The 18,281-nt window shown below is 34.8% G+C and overlaps 1 protein-coding gene across 4 annotated transcripts in view; it reads right to left on the bottom strand.

Annotated features, from left to right (window-relative positions):
• Positions 1-631: 631 nt before the first annotated feature.
• C1GALT1 (core 1 synthase, glycoprotein-N-acetylgalactosamine 3-beta-galactosyltransferase 1) overlaps positions 632-18,281 on the bottom strand; it is a 43,962-nt gene continuing 26,312 nt past the window's right edge. For 2 of the 4 annotated variants that reach the window (XM_007164790.2, XM_007164792.2), the window contains exons 2-4: positions 15,196-15,432; positions 11,330-11,997; positions 632-5,560 (exon numbers count right to left, since the gene is read on the bottom strand). In XM_007164790.2, coding sequence (XP_007164852.1) covers positions 5,342-5,560; positions 11,330-11,997; positions 15,196-15,432 — 1,124 coding nt within the window. In that variant the 3' untranslated portion in view covers positions 632-5,341. Of the gene's footprint in view, positions 5,561-11,329; positions 11,998-15,195; positions 15,433-15,782; positions 15,842-18,281 lie in introns of all 4 variants that reach the window. The other 2 variants (XM_007164791.2, XM_057550451.1) reach the window with 2 other exon arrangements.

The following is an 18,281-nucleotide window of genomic DNA, read 5'->3' as shown; positions in this document are numbered from 1 at the left end:
TCAGAGGTCTTCCCTGACACCCCACCCAGAAAATTGCTCTACCATATCACTCTTTTATTTTCCTACCACCATTCTCTGAAATATCTTGTTTCTTCACTTCATCTATTAATTTGTTTATTGTCTAGCTGTAGAATTAAGGCTCTAGGAGAACAGAAATCCTGTATATTTTCTTCACCACTGTATTGCTAGTAGATGCTGGGCACAATTATTTAAATAAATAATTAGTTGAATAAATTAATTTCTCAGTGTACATGACAGATCAAAATATACCAAGAAATAGAAAAGCAATCTTTTCCTCTTTCTATAACATATACGTATACCTATACACATATATACACAGACACACACTTACCTGGACTACAGCGTAGGTGTTTCTGTTTTTTAAGGCACATTATTCAAAATCAGAGGTGGAATATTTTGTTGCTTTAAAGAAAAATAATATATGTTGCAGTAAAAATTATTTAAGGCTATTTAAATTGAATAACTTTGATGGGAAAATAGTTTAATATTTTTGGTAAATAACCCCAAAACTACCCATTAAAGACAATGTTTCTCACACAACTTTTACATCAGTTAAAAATAATCAGATAAAAAAAAAATCAGATAAAACAGCTTTAAACATGGTAATTTATTCTATGCAGTTTGTTTAAATCCATTGTTTAAAAATGTTCAAAAGGCACTTTAAAAAACATATTTAAAAATACATTTTTCTGACTTATCGGTGATCACTTAAAATAAGCAAGTCACCAGACATTTTTAAATCATTCATGATACTATTACCTTACATAATTTTTAAATTCCAAAACACAAACGTTCACTGGGTAATATAACACACTGCTTAGCAGTAAGATTAGTTTCCCTCTAATAATATACTTTATATGGATTATTAATTTGCAGGGCCCTGCAAAGTTATTTAAACTTAACACAAATAAACTAAAAACTAGAGAGGTAAAGGAACTGAAATAGAGCATTATTCAACTCTGAAACTAGTTTCAGAGTTGGTTTCTCTAAAGAGAATTTATAAAATTTCTTATTCTAATTTGAATTAAATCTCTATTTCAACTCCAATATATAAACATAAGCCATCTTTTAAAAATCAATAGAGTTTACATTTAGCACAAAATAACCCACAGGTTGTCCCCTAGATTTCTTAAGTATGCTTCTGTCAGGCCTACTGTAAATAAGTAGAGAGATGAGGCAAATGAGGTTATTTTGTTTGTGAAAAGGGGAATTTGGGAAGTAGGAGAATCCAAATAATTTTACTTCATTTAATTGTATATCTAGCATTAGTTTAACATTGTAGACTTTTTAAGTAGGTCAAGTATCCTGAGAGCCAGCAGGCATTATTCTTAGACAAATTTTTACTTCCAATTTCATAGGGAAACCTAACATTAATAGGTATAAAATAATGTAAGTGATACATACAAACCCTAATCACTAATAACAGCCAAATTAACCTTGTGAAGGCAGAATAAAGAGTAGTTAGAAAATGGAAGTTAGTTATCAAGGAAATAAAGAAGGGCAATAAATACAAAGAAGCAGAAATTGTCAGAGAATATTCTAAAGAAATGAAAATTTAAATGAATAAAAGGGTAGACTTGATCTAATCAATCAAATGAAGGATTTTTCAAGCCTCAATCTGGTAATAATACAGTATAATGGGCTCAAGGAAGTGAAAAATTAATACTCAAACAATTATGAAAATAACCAGTTAGTAAATTTAATGCTCAAATCCAATTACCATACTTAAAAAAAAAATTGGTCAGTGATTTATTTTCGAATCTTCTTACAGTAACAAAAACTCCTCTTAAGTTTATTTGAAAACAAACAATTGAACTCTGGGATAAAAATCTGCTTTGTATCATCTATGAACTTCCCACTTGAAAATACAAGTATATATTGGAGAACGTAAGATAGCAAAAGCCTGTTTTGAGACCATACTAAAATCATTTACCCAGATGACAAAAATCTTAATTTAAAAGACAGTAAGTCATTATCATCATGAAATCTGGTTTTATGTGCTCTATCAAATACTTGGAGAGTTTTTTGCTTTATTAGGTCCTATAGGACAGTCAACTGATTCTTGAAAGTGATAAAATTTTGATAGTATGAATTGGCAGAAAAATATTCTGCACATTATAAAATAGTACTTTGCTACCTCTAAAATTTTTTTACTAACAATTGTGGACATTTTTTATGACATTCATTTAAGTATGCTTTTAATGAATTAATATATACTTACTAGTATTTACTGAAACTTTTCTGCCCCATTATGAAATTACTAAACTTCATATTTTACTGTGGGCCCTGATATTAGTAACTCTGAAGAAGCTAAAGAATTTTGCCAAAATGAATGATCCACTGACCCTTTAAATTATCTTTAGTCTTTTACATTTAATATAGTGTGATGTTGAACTACACTCATTTAAAACATGCTTTATCTAAATTTTTGAAAGATAACCTTACTTATGGGGCAAGTAATCCTCAGCGTGTTCCAAGGATGATTTGCATCAGAATCACCAGGTTTTAGGGGAATGCTGAATAAGAATCACCTGGAGGGCTTGTTTAAACATAATTGCTAGCCTCTACCCCTAGAGTTCCTGATTCAGTAGGTCTGGGGTGAGACCCAGGAGAGGATGCATTACCAACAAGTTTCCAGGTGCTGCTGATACTGCTGGTTGGGACCACACACTGGTGGAGAACCAGTGCCCAAGGGTATCTGGTAAGAATGCATACTCCTGGGTCCCATGATAGAATCAAAATTTCTGGAATTGGGGTCTTGAAATCTCCGTTTTAGCAAGCTCCCAGGCAAGAGTATAATAACCACAATTTAAGAACCACTATGACAATTTGGCTGGTTAGTTTGACAACTGCTGGCCAATGTATCAGATGTCACATGCCATTAAGTAAAAATGGAAATAATACTAATGATTAACCTCAAGGCTGACACGGGGCAAAGAAATCCTAGCTCTGTTACTTAGTAGCTTTCTGACAGTGGAAAATGACTTTAGTTTTCTGAGCCTCAGTTTTCTCATCTATAATATGGGAATAACCCCCAATTTGTGAGGATTAACACAGAGTAAGCACATTACCTGGCATACAGTAGGCATCAAATAAAAACTAGCTATTACTTACTATAAGAAATGTATGAGATATTTCCTTTAATACCTGATTTGATTAAAGCAGATTTCTCATTAATTTAAAACAAATATTTACACTCCAAGGTAAAGAATAATAAGAAAACTTTATACTTAGCACTCCATACTCTGGGCCAAACAGTGTTTTTAAAAGCCACACACATATTCACTCATTTAATCCTCATAAAAATCCTGTGAGGTAGGTAGTATTATTGTCCCTAGTTTACAGATGAGGGAATTGAGGCACAGAGAGATTAAGTAAATTGCTCAAGGTTACAAAACTAGTGATGGAGCAAGAATTTAAACCCAGGCAGTCTGACTTCAGACCCCAGGATTCATCACAATGTTGATTTCCTATGAATCAATTTTAAGGTTTTTGGATGTTTATGGCAAACCATTTATACTTCTAGTACGGAAAAGTAGCACGTATGGACTGCAAATAAATTCCTATCCATACCAAAGTAAAGAGTTGTTCAAAGAATAGAATGAATGCCTTGAAATTTTGGCAGATGATATCATCATGAAAATAACAAAAAACAATTCAATTGGTAAAAACTGGTGTAAGTTTTCACTATGTTGACAGAGTAATCCATAATTAGCCACTAAGATGAACATCCTCTCAAATATACAACTGAAAGAGGTCATGGTTTCGCATGTTTTGGCACAATAAATATAAACTATTTAGCTAAGCAGCAGAATCAATGGCATGACAACCACATAAAATTAGCATAATGATAAAACATAAGAGAAATGTAAATTATTTGTAACATTTAAGATAATCTTATGGAAAGTCTGTGAAGTATTCTGTTATGATACACTCAGATGATATTGCTAAAGACAACAAAAATTTAAAATTTTCTTTCCTTCCAGAAATTCTTTAAATAGAGGGTCACTAAAATTAGAATGAAACATTTATGAATGTGTTTTTGATGAAAGTCTTGAACGGGTCATCAAGACTGAGCTCTCTTACAACTGTCCACTGGCAAAACAATCATCCCCAAATAAGCCAGCATCAAAATTCAGGCTGTTATTCGTAAACTAAGTATTTGGTCTTTTAATATCTGACATATTTCAATTTGTTTAAGCACTCTGCATTTTTTAATGTTTTTAATTAACTCTGGTCAAAATCTCACAAATTATTTTGCCAGTGTAACTAACAGCCACCTCAGAGCCTGAAAAATGAATCTCAAAACTCTGCTTTAAACAAGTTATGAAAGGCACAAACAAGTTCTCATCTCTCAACAGGATGAGAATGAAAGGAACTATAATTATGTAGTTGGACAGTTTTAAATAATCAGTTAAAAATGTTACTTAGTGATTCCTGAGAGTGGCACTAATATAAGAAAAGCATCCCCAAATAGCATTACATTTACTACTTACTAGTTACCCATAATTAACAATGGGCAAATTTGGGAATAAAATATTAAAAAATGCATGTTTACAGAATGTTATTAATACTTTCAGTAAATAAATATTAATAGTTGAGAATGGCATTCAAGAATGGTTAAACATGTTTAGGAAAGAGACAACGGGGACTCAGTAAAAGATTAACTATTAATTAGAACCAAGTATATAATACAGTCAAGGCCCATGATAATTTCAAAATGTGGTTTTATTAATGCACTTTAGGTCAAGTGCCATTCTTAGTCTACCTTATTCTGGAAGAAATACTGCCAATTATAGTCACAGCAAAATTTTCATTAGACAAAAGTTGCATGTGTGTGTGCGTGGGCGGGGGGTTGGTTCATTTATATCATACTGCAAATATAAACTCAGGCTTTGAGTTTACAAACAACACTGAACAACAATATTTCCTTCTAAATTTTCTTTAAGGCAGATCTGTGTAGCATCGTGTGTGGGTTACTAACAATGGTGCAGTGTAGTTTTAGCAAATTTAACTGTTTTAGTTTCTCAGTGAAAATAATACATGTGGTCAGGAACAGGCAACAAAATCTCTTCTAGTTCCTCTGCCTGGCCACCATTTTAAAAACACAAGTTTTTCATATACGTATATATATTACTGTATCAAAACACATTTCAACAGACTTCACAGCTCACTTAAAGCTTCAGTTTACAGTCATTCATATGAAAAATTTCTAATATGGAATGTTCACTTAGAAAGAATTCCTCACTGGGATTCCAGTGTTCTATATCAGAAATGGAGAAGTTCTTCTTCAGTGCAATGTTAGACATTTTACCTCTGTTCATTTATGTTTTTCTTTCAAGGGCTCCTGATTTACTTTTGTATCTTCATTTTTGTATGTTTGACTTATTTCCTTTAGCATCTTCTCAGGGAAGGCAGGTTGATATCTGTATAAATAACCATATGGACGAAGATGATAAACGAGGTATTCTAACTCATACATAGTTGTAGGATCAACATAGTGAAAAGAAACTGCAAGATCAGAACAGCAACCAGGACCCTGAAAAAGTAGTGGAAACAGGCATTATTAGTAAATAGCACATTGTTAACATACAATATTCAAATACTGATAAAGGAAACACTAATTTTAACAGAATCCAAGCATTAAGGCTGGCAAAGTAAAGCAGAGGCACATTATTTATTAGACCTGTGAAAGAAACCAAGCGTTTTCAGAGTTCCCAATGATTTAAAATCAAACATGAAGTTGCTGAAGTATATCTAACTGAAACAATATTCTCTCATGCCCTATGGATTAGCAAAAAAAGAAAACGCTTGAGACCTCCTCAAATAAAAGGGTCAGCTATACAAAGGATAAAGCTCTATTTCTCCAAGTTTTGCTTTCTCTTCATAACTTTCTCACTATGAAGTTTTGCTTGGCTCAGCCTCAGAAAGACACCTTTGGAACATTCAATGACTACAAAGTCTTGCCCAGTATGTGTCTGCAACCTAATACTTCATCGACACATCAACCCAAACAGTATAGTACTTAAGAGGGGAAGTGCTGAGTAATACTTAGGTTTGGGTCTAAATTTCGCCTACTAGTATATAATCTTGGGCAAGTTACTTAATCTCTATAAGCTTCAATTTCCCCATGTTCAAAAGATGCTTACTTAAAGGAGACAACGTGTGTCACATGCTTGGTACCATGCTTTACCTATAGTAAATGCTCAATAAATGTTAGTTATTACTGACAGAATAATCAAGTTCAGGTGGCCCTCAGTAAGTAGGTCAAAGTTAAAACTTTGTTCAGTTATATAATTCTCATACATTTCTAAAAGAGTTGGCATGAGAGCAGATTTAAATAAAACAAGACAAAAACAAAATAACAAAAATACAACATAAAAAGATGAATGAAAAAGCAAGAAAATAAAGAAAACAAATTTTAAAAACTGGTCCCAGACTTAAATAGTCACAAGGTCATCTGGGGGTCAGAATTGGTATCTGGAGACTGTTTCACTCAGATGACTCCAAGAAAACTTAAGTCTCTAATGTCTTTGCAGGGACCCAGGGAGGAAAACAGTCTGGCAAGTTCCCAGAGAAGATTCATATTGACCTATTGAATTGAACATTTACGAATTCATGTTTGGAAGTACGTAGCTTACAATGCAGTAAAAATCATTAAGAAATTGTCCACTGTATTTTCTCTGACCTTTCCTTTGAAACAAACACTGGATATGTGGGTTTCCTGGACCACCATGTAGATTCTGGAAAATTATCTGGTGCCTACTTTTTACATCTTTAGGGAATTTAAGAATAGGAACAAATATGAAAAGTAAACAGATAAGTCAACTTGTGATTATCAAACCAGCTCTGTCCAGTAGATATGTGAGCCACATAATGCAATAGCCATACTTAAAAAGTAAAAATAGGTGAAATTAATTTGAATATATTTTAACTGAATAAATCTATATTATTTTCTTAATATTCAATAGGTGATCAATATTTTTAAAATTATTGATGAAATCATTCTTTTTATTTGTGCTGAGTCCTTGAAATCAAGTATGACTTTTATACCTGAGCACATCTAAATTTTGATAGCCATACTTCAAACACTCAATAGTCATATGTGGTTAGTGGCTACTATAGTGGCCAGTGCATAGTAAACTAAAGACTAGAACAGGAGTGGTTAATATTAAATTACTGATCCTCTCTGGAAGCAATTTTATATAACTCTGAAATATTGCAATAATATTTTTGATAAGATTTACTGCATTAATTATGTTATACTCTATTGCATTGTTTTTTTACTGGATGGCCAGGATACTGTTATTATTAAGCTTTATAAGCAATAAAAGGCTATAAAAAAACAGCTAAAATTATTAGAAACAAAATACCTAGTTCTTTGCATATGATTATGGATACCCCAAAAACTCGAGAGTAGAGTGAAAAATCATCAGAAATAAAAAATCCAGGAACAGAGCCAGATTTTAAAGATGCTTAAAAAAAAAAAAAAAAACAGCTTTCATGTATATACTAGTTAAAAAGTTTTAAGAGCCCAAGTAGAAGAGTAACAAAAATACTAAAAACCTAGGGAGATACTTAAGAAATAAAGATTTACCTGAAGAAAAGTATAAAACTTTACTAAGAGACCTAAAAGGAACTTAAAAAATCCTGGGCAAAGATGTCCACTGTTCCTAAATTAATAAGTTTATACACAAGAATAAAGACATGAGAGTTGCCAAAACAATTTAAAAGAGAGGGAGAAATAAAGGAGAGGAAGACACATTCTTAGATTAATAACTTAAAATTTTTGTAAAGCTACAAGGTTCAAAACAATATGGTACTGAGCCAAAACCAAATAGAACAATGGAACAGAACTGAAATCTCAGATACCGATCCTACTATACGCAATGCTATAGTGAATGATAATAAAGGAGACATTTTTAAATCAGTAATGAAAGCAAGACTCAGTTAATAAATGGAACTGGAATAATTAGTTAACAATTTGGAAAAATCAAGAGCTCTCTACATCAACCATATATCAGTAAGTTTCAAATGGATTAGAGTTAATGCAAATAAAACTGAAGAATTAATATAATAAACCATATTTGATCATTTCTGACCTACGAAAAGGCAATTTCACAAGTAGAGGGTTTTTAAAATATTTTAAAATCCACTTATTTTAAATCCACTGTATTAAGACTGATTGCAAATTTTCTGGTAAAAAATCTACAGCTAGGGAATAGACTGTATGTAGTCCTAGAGAATAGACTTTATTCCTAGGGAACAGACTTTATTCCTAGGAATAGACTTACTTCTAGGGAAGTGAGAAGGTGGTATGAGAAGGGAACTGCATGCAAAGTTCTGAACAACCAGCTTAAGAACATAACTCTTTGATCAACTAGAATATCTCACACCCTAACCTCTAGAAAAAAATTTTCTACACTGTATTTTTAGTGATTACTAGACAGGGAAAGTGTATGTATGAGACTCAGGATGGCTTTGAAAACAGTAACTCCCTTAGAGAGAAGCCAATTTATTGAATGATGAGTAATAATAGAAGTCTGATTTCACTTTGGGTTTATACAGAACCTCCTGAGAGAGAAGAGACAATATCAGAAGGTTGGGTCAATTTTGGAACTTCCAAGCCTATTTTATAGTCTTCAATACAACTCACAAATTATTACAGAAGGAACATAAAATTTTCCATCCATTTTAAAAACTAGTACAATTTAAATAAAATATGTACTATAGAAATATTTATTTTGTTAATATAAAGTATATTGTTGGGTATACCCTATTTGTATGTGGGAACTGTGGGCAGTACTCTTAAAGAGAAAGTAGGATATTTTACTGGTTACAAAATAATGACAATTATGATGTCCCTTTGCCGTTACTGTTATGTGTACTCAATATCATATACTCTTAGTAAAATCTTACATGCATTTAGGTGTATTTGTTATTATGCATTTGTAATGTTTTTGAGTTTGGGTATATTTTTGTATGGGAAGGGGTGCAGAATTAAGAAGGGAAGAGGTCAAGTAATCTTGGAATGGTTTAAGAAGAGTTTACACTAAAGAAGCATCCAAAGTAGTACCTCACTAAAACCAAAACAAAAATAGACTATCAAAAGCACACTTGGGAATACATCTGTTTTATAGTTTAGGAAATTCTTGCATCTCTAATAGCAATAAGATGCTAGCATACGGTTTCAAACAACCTCATTACATAAAACTGTGCTTTAAAATGTTTATTCTAGTGGAATTTATCCCAACAAAAGAATATTTATTCTAACATATCCCCTACCCTCCTTTCGGGGGCACATACCCCATTAATCAGAGAGGGGTGCTCATGATGGAAATAACACAAGCTTTTAGAACCAGAGTGGATTTGCAATACTGCCTAGGCTACTTAGCAGGATAGACCAGTTACTTGATTTTCCTGAGCCCCAGTTTTGTCCCCTCTTAAATGCAGGATTGCTGTAAGGATTAGCTATCATTTCTGTGTAAGTAACAAGAACACACTGGTGGTTGAGAGCTGAAACGGTAGTGATTTGCTTCAAATTTTCCTTTTTAAAGCTGATAGCTTAAAGCTTGGGTCAGATATTCTAGGTCAAGGTTTTGAAAACACAGTGCTGTTGACATTTTGGGCTGGATAATCTTTGTTGTGAGGGCTGTCCTGTGCATTGTGGAATGTTTAGCACCTAGTGGGTTTATAGTCTCGTGGGTTTCTATCCATTAGGTGCCAGTAGCAACTGCTAAGTTAACAAGCAAAAAGGTCTCCAGATTTTGCCAAACGTCCTCTGGGAAGCAAAAAAGCCCCCGGTTGAGAACCACTGTTCTAGATGATGATCTGAAAACATTGGCTAGTGAAGAATAGAAAGGTAGCACAAAGTGTATTATTTGTACCTTAGGGCCAGAGGAAAGAAGGCGAAGAGCACTAGCGACTTGCCTTGAGACATATTAATCAACAAGAGAACTGAGTCTAAAAGCTAGGTTTCATGACTCCCGGTCTCCAGTCATTCACTGCTGCAATGCTCATATAGTGAAAAACCGGCAACAGCCTACTAAATACACATCGGCTGAAGAATGGGTAAGTTACAGTATATTCATATATTAGGTTATGACACAGCAGTCTAAATTAATGAAGCAGATACATACATTAATGTTGATAAATTTCAATGTGTGAAAAAGGCGTATGTTCAAGTATACATGAGGTATAATTCCACTTATTTAAAGACCTGCAAAACAATATCCTATATACTATTTATGGATTCATAAACATGTAGGAAAAATATAAAAACACACATGGTTATTATAAGTACTAAACTCATGATAGTGGTTAACTCTGAGGAAGGAGGTAAGAAAACTGGACTGAGGAGGGTACATAGGCCTCACCTAGTTCTATATCTTTTTCTTTTTGAAAAAAAAAACCTGAAGCAAATGTGACAAAAGATTAATATTTGGTAAAGCTGGTTGTTGGGTACAAAACAGTATATCCTTCTCAAATATTTAGCTATACATCTGAAATATTTAGTAAAATAATGTATTTTAGATAAAATTCTCAGGAGTGTAAGCTAAGGTGTCAAGTGAGATCTAGGACTTATTAGGTGCTCACTGTGTGATAGACACGGTCCTACACCGTAACTACCACTGAATGAGACAGGTTCATCAGATCCATCTTACAAATGAGGAAACTTAGGTTCAGGAGTTAGGCAAATTCTGTCCATCCAAGGTCATTCAGCAATTAGGTGGGACAGCAGGATTTGAACGTAGGTCTTTCTGAACCTCAAAGTCTTTTCATGCGTTGTTCCTAAAGACGTGAAGGCTCTTTACCCAGATCTTCCCATAGCCTGCTTTCTAACCTCACTCAGGTTTCTGTTCAAAAGTTACCCTTTAGCGAAGTCTTCCTTAATTGCCTAAACTAGAGTACCCCATTCCACTCTGGGTCACTCTCCATCCTCTTACCTGGCTTTACTGTTCTTCAGGGCACTTGCCACTACCTAAGATCATATTATAACTTGACTTGTCTGCCTGTTTATTGTATGTCTCCTCAATCAGAATGTAAGGCTCATAAGAACTGGAACTTGGCCATATTTACTGCTATATTCTTAGTGCCTGGCATACAGTAGTACGAATATTTGTTGAATTACCACTGCCGACACCTTTGTTCTCATCTACTCTGTTATACTGCCATTCGATATAAAAAGACTAAGGTAGATTCTTAGTTATTGATACTAAAGAAACATAAGCATTATTAGCTAGTTTTTTTTCAAAGTAAACAAAAGTCAGTCTAAGTATTTATATAGTAATAAAATTTCTAAACTTACCTCTACAGGAGGATAATAGTTATAATTCCAGTACCAAAAGGTTCTAGGCAGATAACCCTTAATTAAATGGTGTTCTGGTACAAAGGGATGAAAAGTTTCTTTTCCAGTGGTATCTCTGGAATCTCCTGCTTCTACATTTATAATTTCCATGCATCTCCCCAGTGCTAAATCTTCGATGGAGGAACTATGCGTACATTTGTCTGTTTTAAATGCATCAACAAATCTCTTCAAGGCTTCTTTGCTCAGTACATATCCTGCTCCTCCACTCATGTAGCCCTGCTTTACATAGGGCTTAAATCTTCTCCCAAAGTAAATGGGTTCTTCAGGGTTGTATTTTGAGAGAAGCCATCTCAAGTTATCTAATATAACATATGTATCATCATCTGCTTTCATAAACCAATCAGCATCTTCTAAATAATGATCATGAACATACTGAAAAGCTTTAATTGTTTTCCAGTATAGTTGGTCTCTGCCTTCTCTGGTTTTTAATCCCACAGCAGGGAAGTCTTTATTTTCTTCTGAACTCATAAATAACACTTTATTACAACGCTGGGCCCATGTAGCTTTGACGTGTTTAGCCTTTTTCTCTAGATTTTGAGGCCCTGTCATTACCCAGCAAAGAATTTTAACCTTCTGATAGAGGTTTTCGGCGATGTCAGTGTTCTCATCTATTAAACAGAAAAATTTTAAAGTTAATTTACATAGTTGTAAAATCCAAATAAATTATACCACAGAAGACATTTTCTTAAACAATTTCCAAGATGCCCCCCACCTTATATACCTCTTTGCCATTAGTGATTTAGCTGCTGAAAGAAACAGAACATTGACAGGAAGTTCTCACTGCTGTGAATAAGCTTCTGAAGGGCAGGAAAGACAAACTAATGAAGTAGCAGTTCATTTTGGAGTCCACAAGAGTCTAGTGTTAAGAATTTCTACAAGTACCCTGAGGTGGTTTTAAAAATGCTTTCATGACTACCCCAGTTTGAAGAAGAGTTAATGCAAAGCAGAGATTACTTCTTACAGTAACATACCTCATTCCAAAACGCAAATCTAACAGTGAGAAACAGAACAGAAGAACAGGTAGAGGTAGTATTTCCAAGATTGTCTAGAGCAGTGTTTTTCGAAGTACTGGTTTGCAAAGAAATAGGGAGCTTATGCCAGAATATAAAGCAGCATGTTACTTCTTTCATCGAGGAAGTTTTACTACAACCTATCAAAACGTCCACTTAACTCAGCAGTGAGCTTAACTGAGTTACATCCTGGTGCAAGATCCTAATTAGGATGCAGACAGGTAACAAACAATTCACAGGCTGTCAGGCCAAGGCTACCTTTTAAGTAACACTGCTCTAGAGGAAGAATCCAACTATGATATTCCAGATCAGTGCTTGGTGAAGGATCAATTTTTATTTCCAATAGTTAGAGACCTATACTTCTGTAAATATGCTAAAAATGAATTACTAATAAAATAATATTTAAAAAATAAATATAAAATACAAGCCCAAAGTTTTTATTTCTAGATTTATTCAAAATTATTGTCAAATTACCATAAAGGTTTCTAACTATTTAATCCTGACTTTAATACTTATTTAGTTGTGGACCAGCGTGAGTCTGCAAAACCTCACTTTGTGTAGCAATGCTCAAGGCCGAATCCTGAGGAAACATCCTTAAAGTTAAGGTCAACCAGTGAGTTACAAAAGCTCAGCCCTGCGAAAAATTAACAACTGGAGGCATAAATTTCTAGTTAACTGATTGAAAGGGAGTAGAAGGAAAGATTGGGCAGGGCATGAAAATATTCTCATGTCCCTCTGAATATCAAGAATTCACAATCCAAAAACAGAGAAAACTACCCTCTTTTCAGTCAGAGAGCATTCACATTTCATATACTTGAGGAGCCCAATCTCTTAGCTGTACAGATATACCAAATGCTGGATGGTGGGGAAAGTGGTGAAAGCAGCAATCCCCAATATGTTTCACTTAGAGCAAGACATCCTTCTCCCTACTGCTGGAATCTGGTAGATAGTCTTTCTCATTCTTTCAATTATTCATTCATTCATTACTCTGTAGTAGGCATGTGCTGGTACAGGAGATAAAAAGATGAATAAGACATATGTCCTGCTACAGAAGAATTCATTCTAGCATGGGAGCTTGGCATGCAAACCAATACTTGCCATATACTAGAAATGCTATAATAGAGGTATGTATGAAGGTTTCAGTGTGCTGAGGGTAAAATAAAGCAATGCCTTATAAACACTATAGAACATTGGAATGGGAAGTTGGCTAGAATAGAGAAGAAAAGGATATAAAGCAATATCAGGAAAAATAAGAGATGATGCAAAAATTAGGTCTTTAAATGAAGCTCACCAGAAGAAAGGACAAAAGGCATGGTGAAGTTTGCTTGAGAGCAGGTACATGGATATGTGGCCTGAACTAGGGGAAGCGTGCTAGAGATTGAGAGAAGTAACCTAAAAAATGGTAAAGAAGCAGACTGTTAAATTTATGAGAAACAGGATTGATTGGTAAGCAAAGGAAAGCACCTACCACGACTTCATAGTTTCTGGCTTAGGCAGAAAGTAATGAGCTATATAAAAATAGGAGGAAGAATGAATTTTAGGATTATAAAGGAAAAGGAGTGTGATTTACACATTAAGTCTGAGAGAAACAGACCTCTAGCATACCCCACATTCTGTGGACCATCAAGTAGGACAAGTAGATCCTAATATATGTGCCTGCAGTGAGGCCGATCTACTATAGCCTACCAGGAGTAGAGAAGCCTGGCTCCAACTGATCGACTGAAGACCTAGAGCAATGATACAGATAAAGTGCACAATGATTAAACTGCTCTGTGATAAGAACATGGCTGCTCAGAGCTGAATCACTGTTATATAAACATTCACACACATGACACATTTTGTAATAGTATGCATGTATTTGCTAGTTCATAAAACTCAACAAGGATGTGATACCTCACCCTCAACCTCAGCTTGAGAGGTAGGAAAGAAGCAATTTACTGCCAAAAAGATAAGAGAAAAAACCCTTAATGGGGGACTCTCTGCATTCCAGAATTCCAATGGTTTTTCAAGCTGCTGTATTCTTCTCTGTCAAACAAATCACAATTTGCAGAGATCTTTGAATTCTGAATGTCTTCTCGTAGTGTCTGGAACTGGGCTAAGGTAAAGACAGCAAGGAACAGATGGAAACTAAAATTATGGGGATTGATGACATCACACAGGCAAAGAAAGAGCCAAAGGACAGAAACTTGGAGAAAACCAACATTTAAGGGGAACATAGAGGACATAATTCAGAACATCTGGATAGAGGTAGAAGACCAGGAGAAAATGAAGTCATTATATATAACACATTCCTAGTATTCTACTTCCCTAATTTTTTATGCCTCTCAAAACAAGAAAAGATTAGTTACGTTAGCTACTGACAAAATATAAATTGAGATTTACATATACCTCTTGAGCTTTTCTAGGAAAACAAGACTAAGCAAAAACCAAGATTAAAACAAGATGATAGCAAAAACCAAAGATACAGATATGAACCATGATAACAAATTAAAATTTTTAGAAACAAATCTAACTTGAAAGTCTTGCCTTTCCCCAAGTTATGGTTTCTGAACTATTTCTATTTAAAAATAAATTCAAAGTTAATATCTTACACCCTAAATAAATCTGGGTTTTAGCAATTTCCTTCTCTTGAGGCAAACCAAGAACTGTCATTTAATACCTAGAATTAAGCTCATTTTCATCAAAAGATATAGTGATATAATAAAATTCATATAAATAACTTTTTCCAATTCTCTCAACACTTAAACAGATTGAAAAATATGGTTTCTGTTTACTCCTTAATAAAGTAAGCCATACCTTTATGTTGGCTAGCATCTGCATCAAAGTTCATCTGTCCTTCTAGATGATTCTGTTCATTATCATCTGAATGCCTAGCATGAGGATCATTATGAAGAATATTCGGCTGGAGGTCCCTCTGTTCTCCCAACAAAATACTAAGTAGCTGAGAACATAAAACAAATCCGATTGCTGATCCACAAAGGAAGGTTAAAAAATTCAGCCAAGATTTAGAGGCCATTTCCCAAAAACGTATTTCTGTAAAAAAAAAATTAGCAGGATGTTATAAATTATAAAGCAATATAAATACCAAGAGTAAGGACTGATAACTTTTAGCTATACCGGGAAGTTAATTCCTTTCATACAGGAGAACATACCTAAGAGTATTTAACTTTTGTCCCTCTATTTGCTGCGAAAACACACAGTATGGACAATTCAATAAAATAAACGAGTAGCAACTAGGAGGATCACTGCTGGGGTGGGACACGGGCAAATATGTCAGTATTTACACACGGAATTTCCTGTTCTTCTAGCCAGGATCCTGCATGGACCCAAGCCTGCTTGCCACGTTCTTTTTCTTTCTTTGCTATCAAAATACTTATATTTACCTTTTTTCTCTTTTGGTAGTAATCATTACCTACTCTCATCAGGGGTCAGCAAACATTTTCTGTAAAGAATTAGAAATAAAATACATCAGGCTTTGTGGACCACAAATAGTGTCTTGTATATTCTTTTTCTTGCTTTTTATTAAAACAATCTTTTAAAGATGTAAGGCGAATTCTTAGCTTGTAGAAGGCTAGAGTCAGCACTGTTTCGGGATCCGCAGGGCCAAACCTATCTGCCACCTGTTTTTGTAAGTGAAGTTTTACTTGAATACACCCAGTGGTGACTATGGCTGCTTTTGCACTACAACAGCAGAGTTGAGTAGCTGCAACAGTGGCAGTATGTCCCACAAAGCCTCATCTAGCCCTTTAAAAGAAAAGTTTGCCAACCCCTCGCCCTAATACCCAGGCTTCATTGCAGTGTTGAATGCAGCTGCCAGCTGCTCACCATCTTTCATTGTTATCCCACTGGACTGCAAGACCCCAAACAGCATCTATATATCACTAGGATTAAGTAGGATGCCTGGGACAGTGGTTGCTCAACAAATGCCTGTTGAACTGCCCGACAACGAAACAGGCCCTTCTTAGGGATTTGCTAATAGTTACTACATGGTGAACTTATAAATTCCTATGAAATTCTTATGAGAATAGTCCTAATTCTACAGTTTCCAACTCACCAAGATAATTTTTTAAACGTTTGCTAAGCATCTACCAAAATAATTGCTAAGCATTAACGTTGCTAAGCACATGTCAGATGCAGTCCATACTTTATTTTGCTTGAAAAAAATTTTAATTTTAATTTCATTTTTCATTCTCACTATGACCACTTTGCAGATAAGAAAACAGAAATTTAAAAAAGTTAACAGATAACTTGCACAGGTTGACAAAATCAATAAAATTCACAATTTGAACCCAAGTCTGTCTGCTTAAAAAGTCAGTGCTCTTTCCATTGCATTTCTCAAACTCTTTACCCAATCACCACTAACAGCACAGAACAATGGACATGTATAGTGAAGGTAGGGGTCTGGGAGATATGACCGTCAAAATAAAAACTGCTTTGAAATACTTTGTAAAAACAAATAAACAAACCAATGATCACCACTGGAACAACAAAACAACTTCATGTGGTTATATTTCCAGAATGGCTAGGTTCTTTAAAAGCAACCATTCAGCTGAGTACAACCAGAAAAACTGAACAAAATGTAAAAATATATATGTTTGGAGACACTGGTAAGATATCAAGGCAGTGAGAATTGAGGGGAGGGGGGACAAGCTCTGGAAAAAGAAAGAAGTCAGGAAAGGTGGGCTGGACATTTGGCACAGCTTCATTCCTCAAGACAACTACTGATTCTGACAGAGAAAACAGTAGCTGACGCAAAGAAGCTAAGAAAAAATACAGAGTCCAGCATCTGCCTCGGAGAAGAGGTCCTGGAAAACAGGCAGGCTTTTATCTGGACCCTGAAAGGCTACAATCTAGGAATAAGGATGGAGCAGAAATTAGACCAACCTTCATAAGGACTGAAGCCCAAGTTGGAATCATCTTAACCACTGACTGATTAAGGCGATCTACCCCTAGCTTAACTGCAAAAATTCCCGGATAAATATAAAATTATGGAGAACCTTAAATTATTATTATAATTTTTAGGTAGTGATAATGTCCAACACAATAAAAAATAATCAGGTATCAAAATTAAAAGTCTGACTGAAAACAGAGAAAAGAGTAGAAAATAGAAACTGACCCCCAGGACACTTAGATAAGAGATTTTCCTACTAATAACTTTAGTTAGTCAATAAGTTAAATGACAAGATTAAGATATAAGGTATAGAATAGACATAGATGAAGAGAAAAATTAACAAACCGAAAGCCAGGTCAGAAGAAATTACACAGACTGAAGTACAAAAAGACATAGGATGGTAAATAAAAAATTGAGCAAAAGAAACGTAAGGAATAGAGTGAAAAGGTCTAACATATGTGTTAATTGGAATCCTTGAAGAAAAAGAGACATATGATTGAGGAGAACCAGTATGTGAAGAAATAATGACTGAACATTTTCCAAAACTGACAAAAGACTAACAACTATCAGATTCAGGAGGCTCTATGAAACACAAAAAAATTTAAAAACTAAAAAAAAAAAGGAGAAAAAAGAAAATGATACCAAGAAACACCACAGTGAAACTGCCAAAAACCAAAGACAAAGAAAGCATTCTATATCCAGCAAATATTGCCTTCAAAAATAAATCTGAGGGACTTCCCTGGTGGCGCAGTGGTTGGGAGTCCGCCTGCCAATGCAGGGGACACGGGTTCGAGCCCTGGTCCGGGAGGATCCCACATGCCGCGGAGCAGCTAAGCCTGTGCAACCTAGGACCCATGCTCTGCAACGGGAGAGGCCACTACAGTGAGAAGCCCGCGCGCTGCAGCGAGGAGTGGCCCCCGCTCGCCGCAACTGGAGAGGGCCCACGCGCAGCGGCGAGGACCCAACGCAGCCAGAAATAAATAAATAAATA

This window comes from Balaenoptera acutorostrata, chromosome 7 (assembly GCF_949987535.1).
Source record: "Balaenoptera acutorostrata chromosome 7, mBalAcu1.1, whole genome shotgun sequence".
Taxonomy (NCBI): Eukaryota; Metazoa; Chordata; class Mammalia; order Artiodactyla; family Balaenopteridae; genus Balaenoptera; species Balaenoptera acutorostrata.
This window is presented reverse-complemented; position numbering and strand designations above follow the sequence as displayed.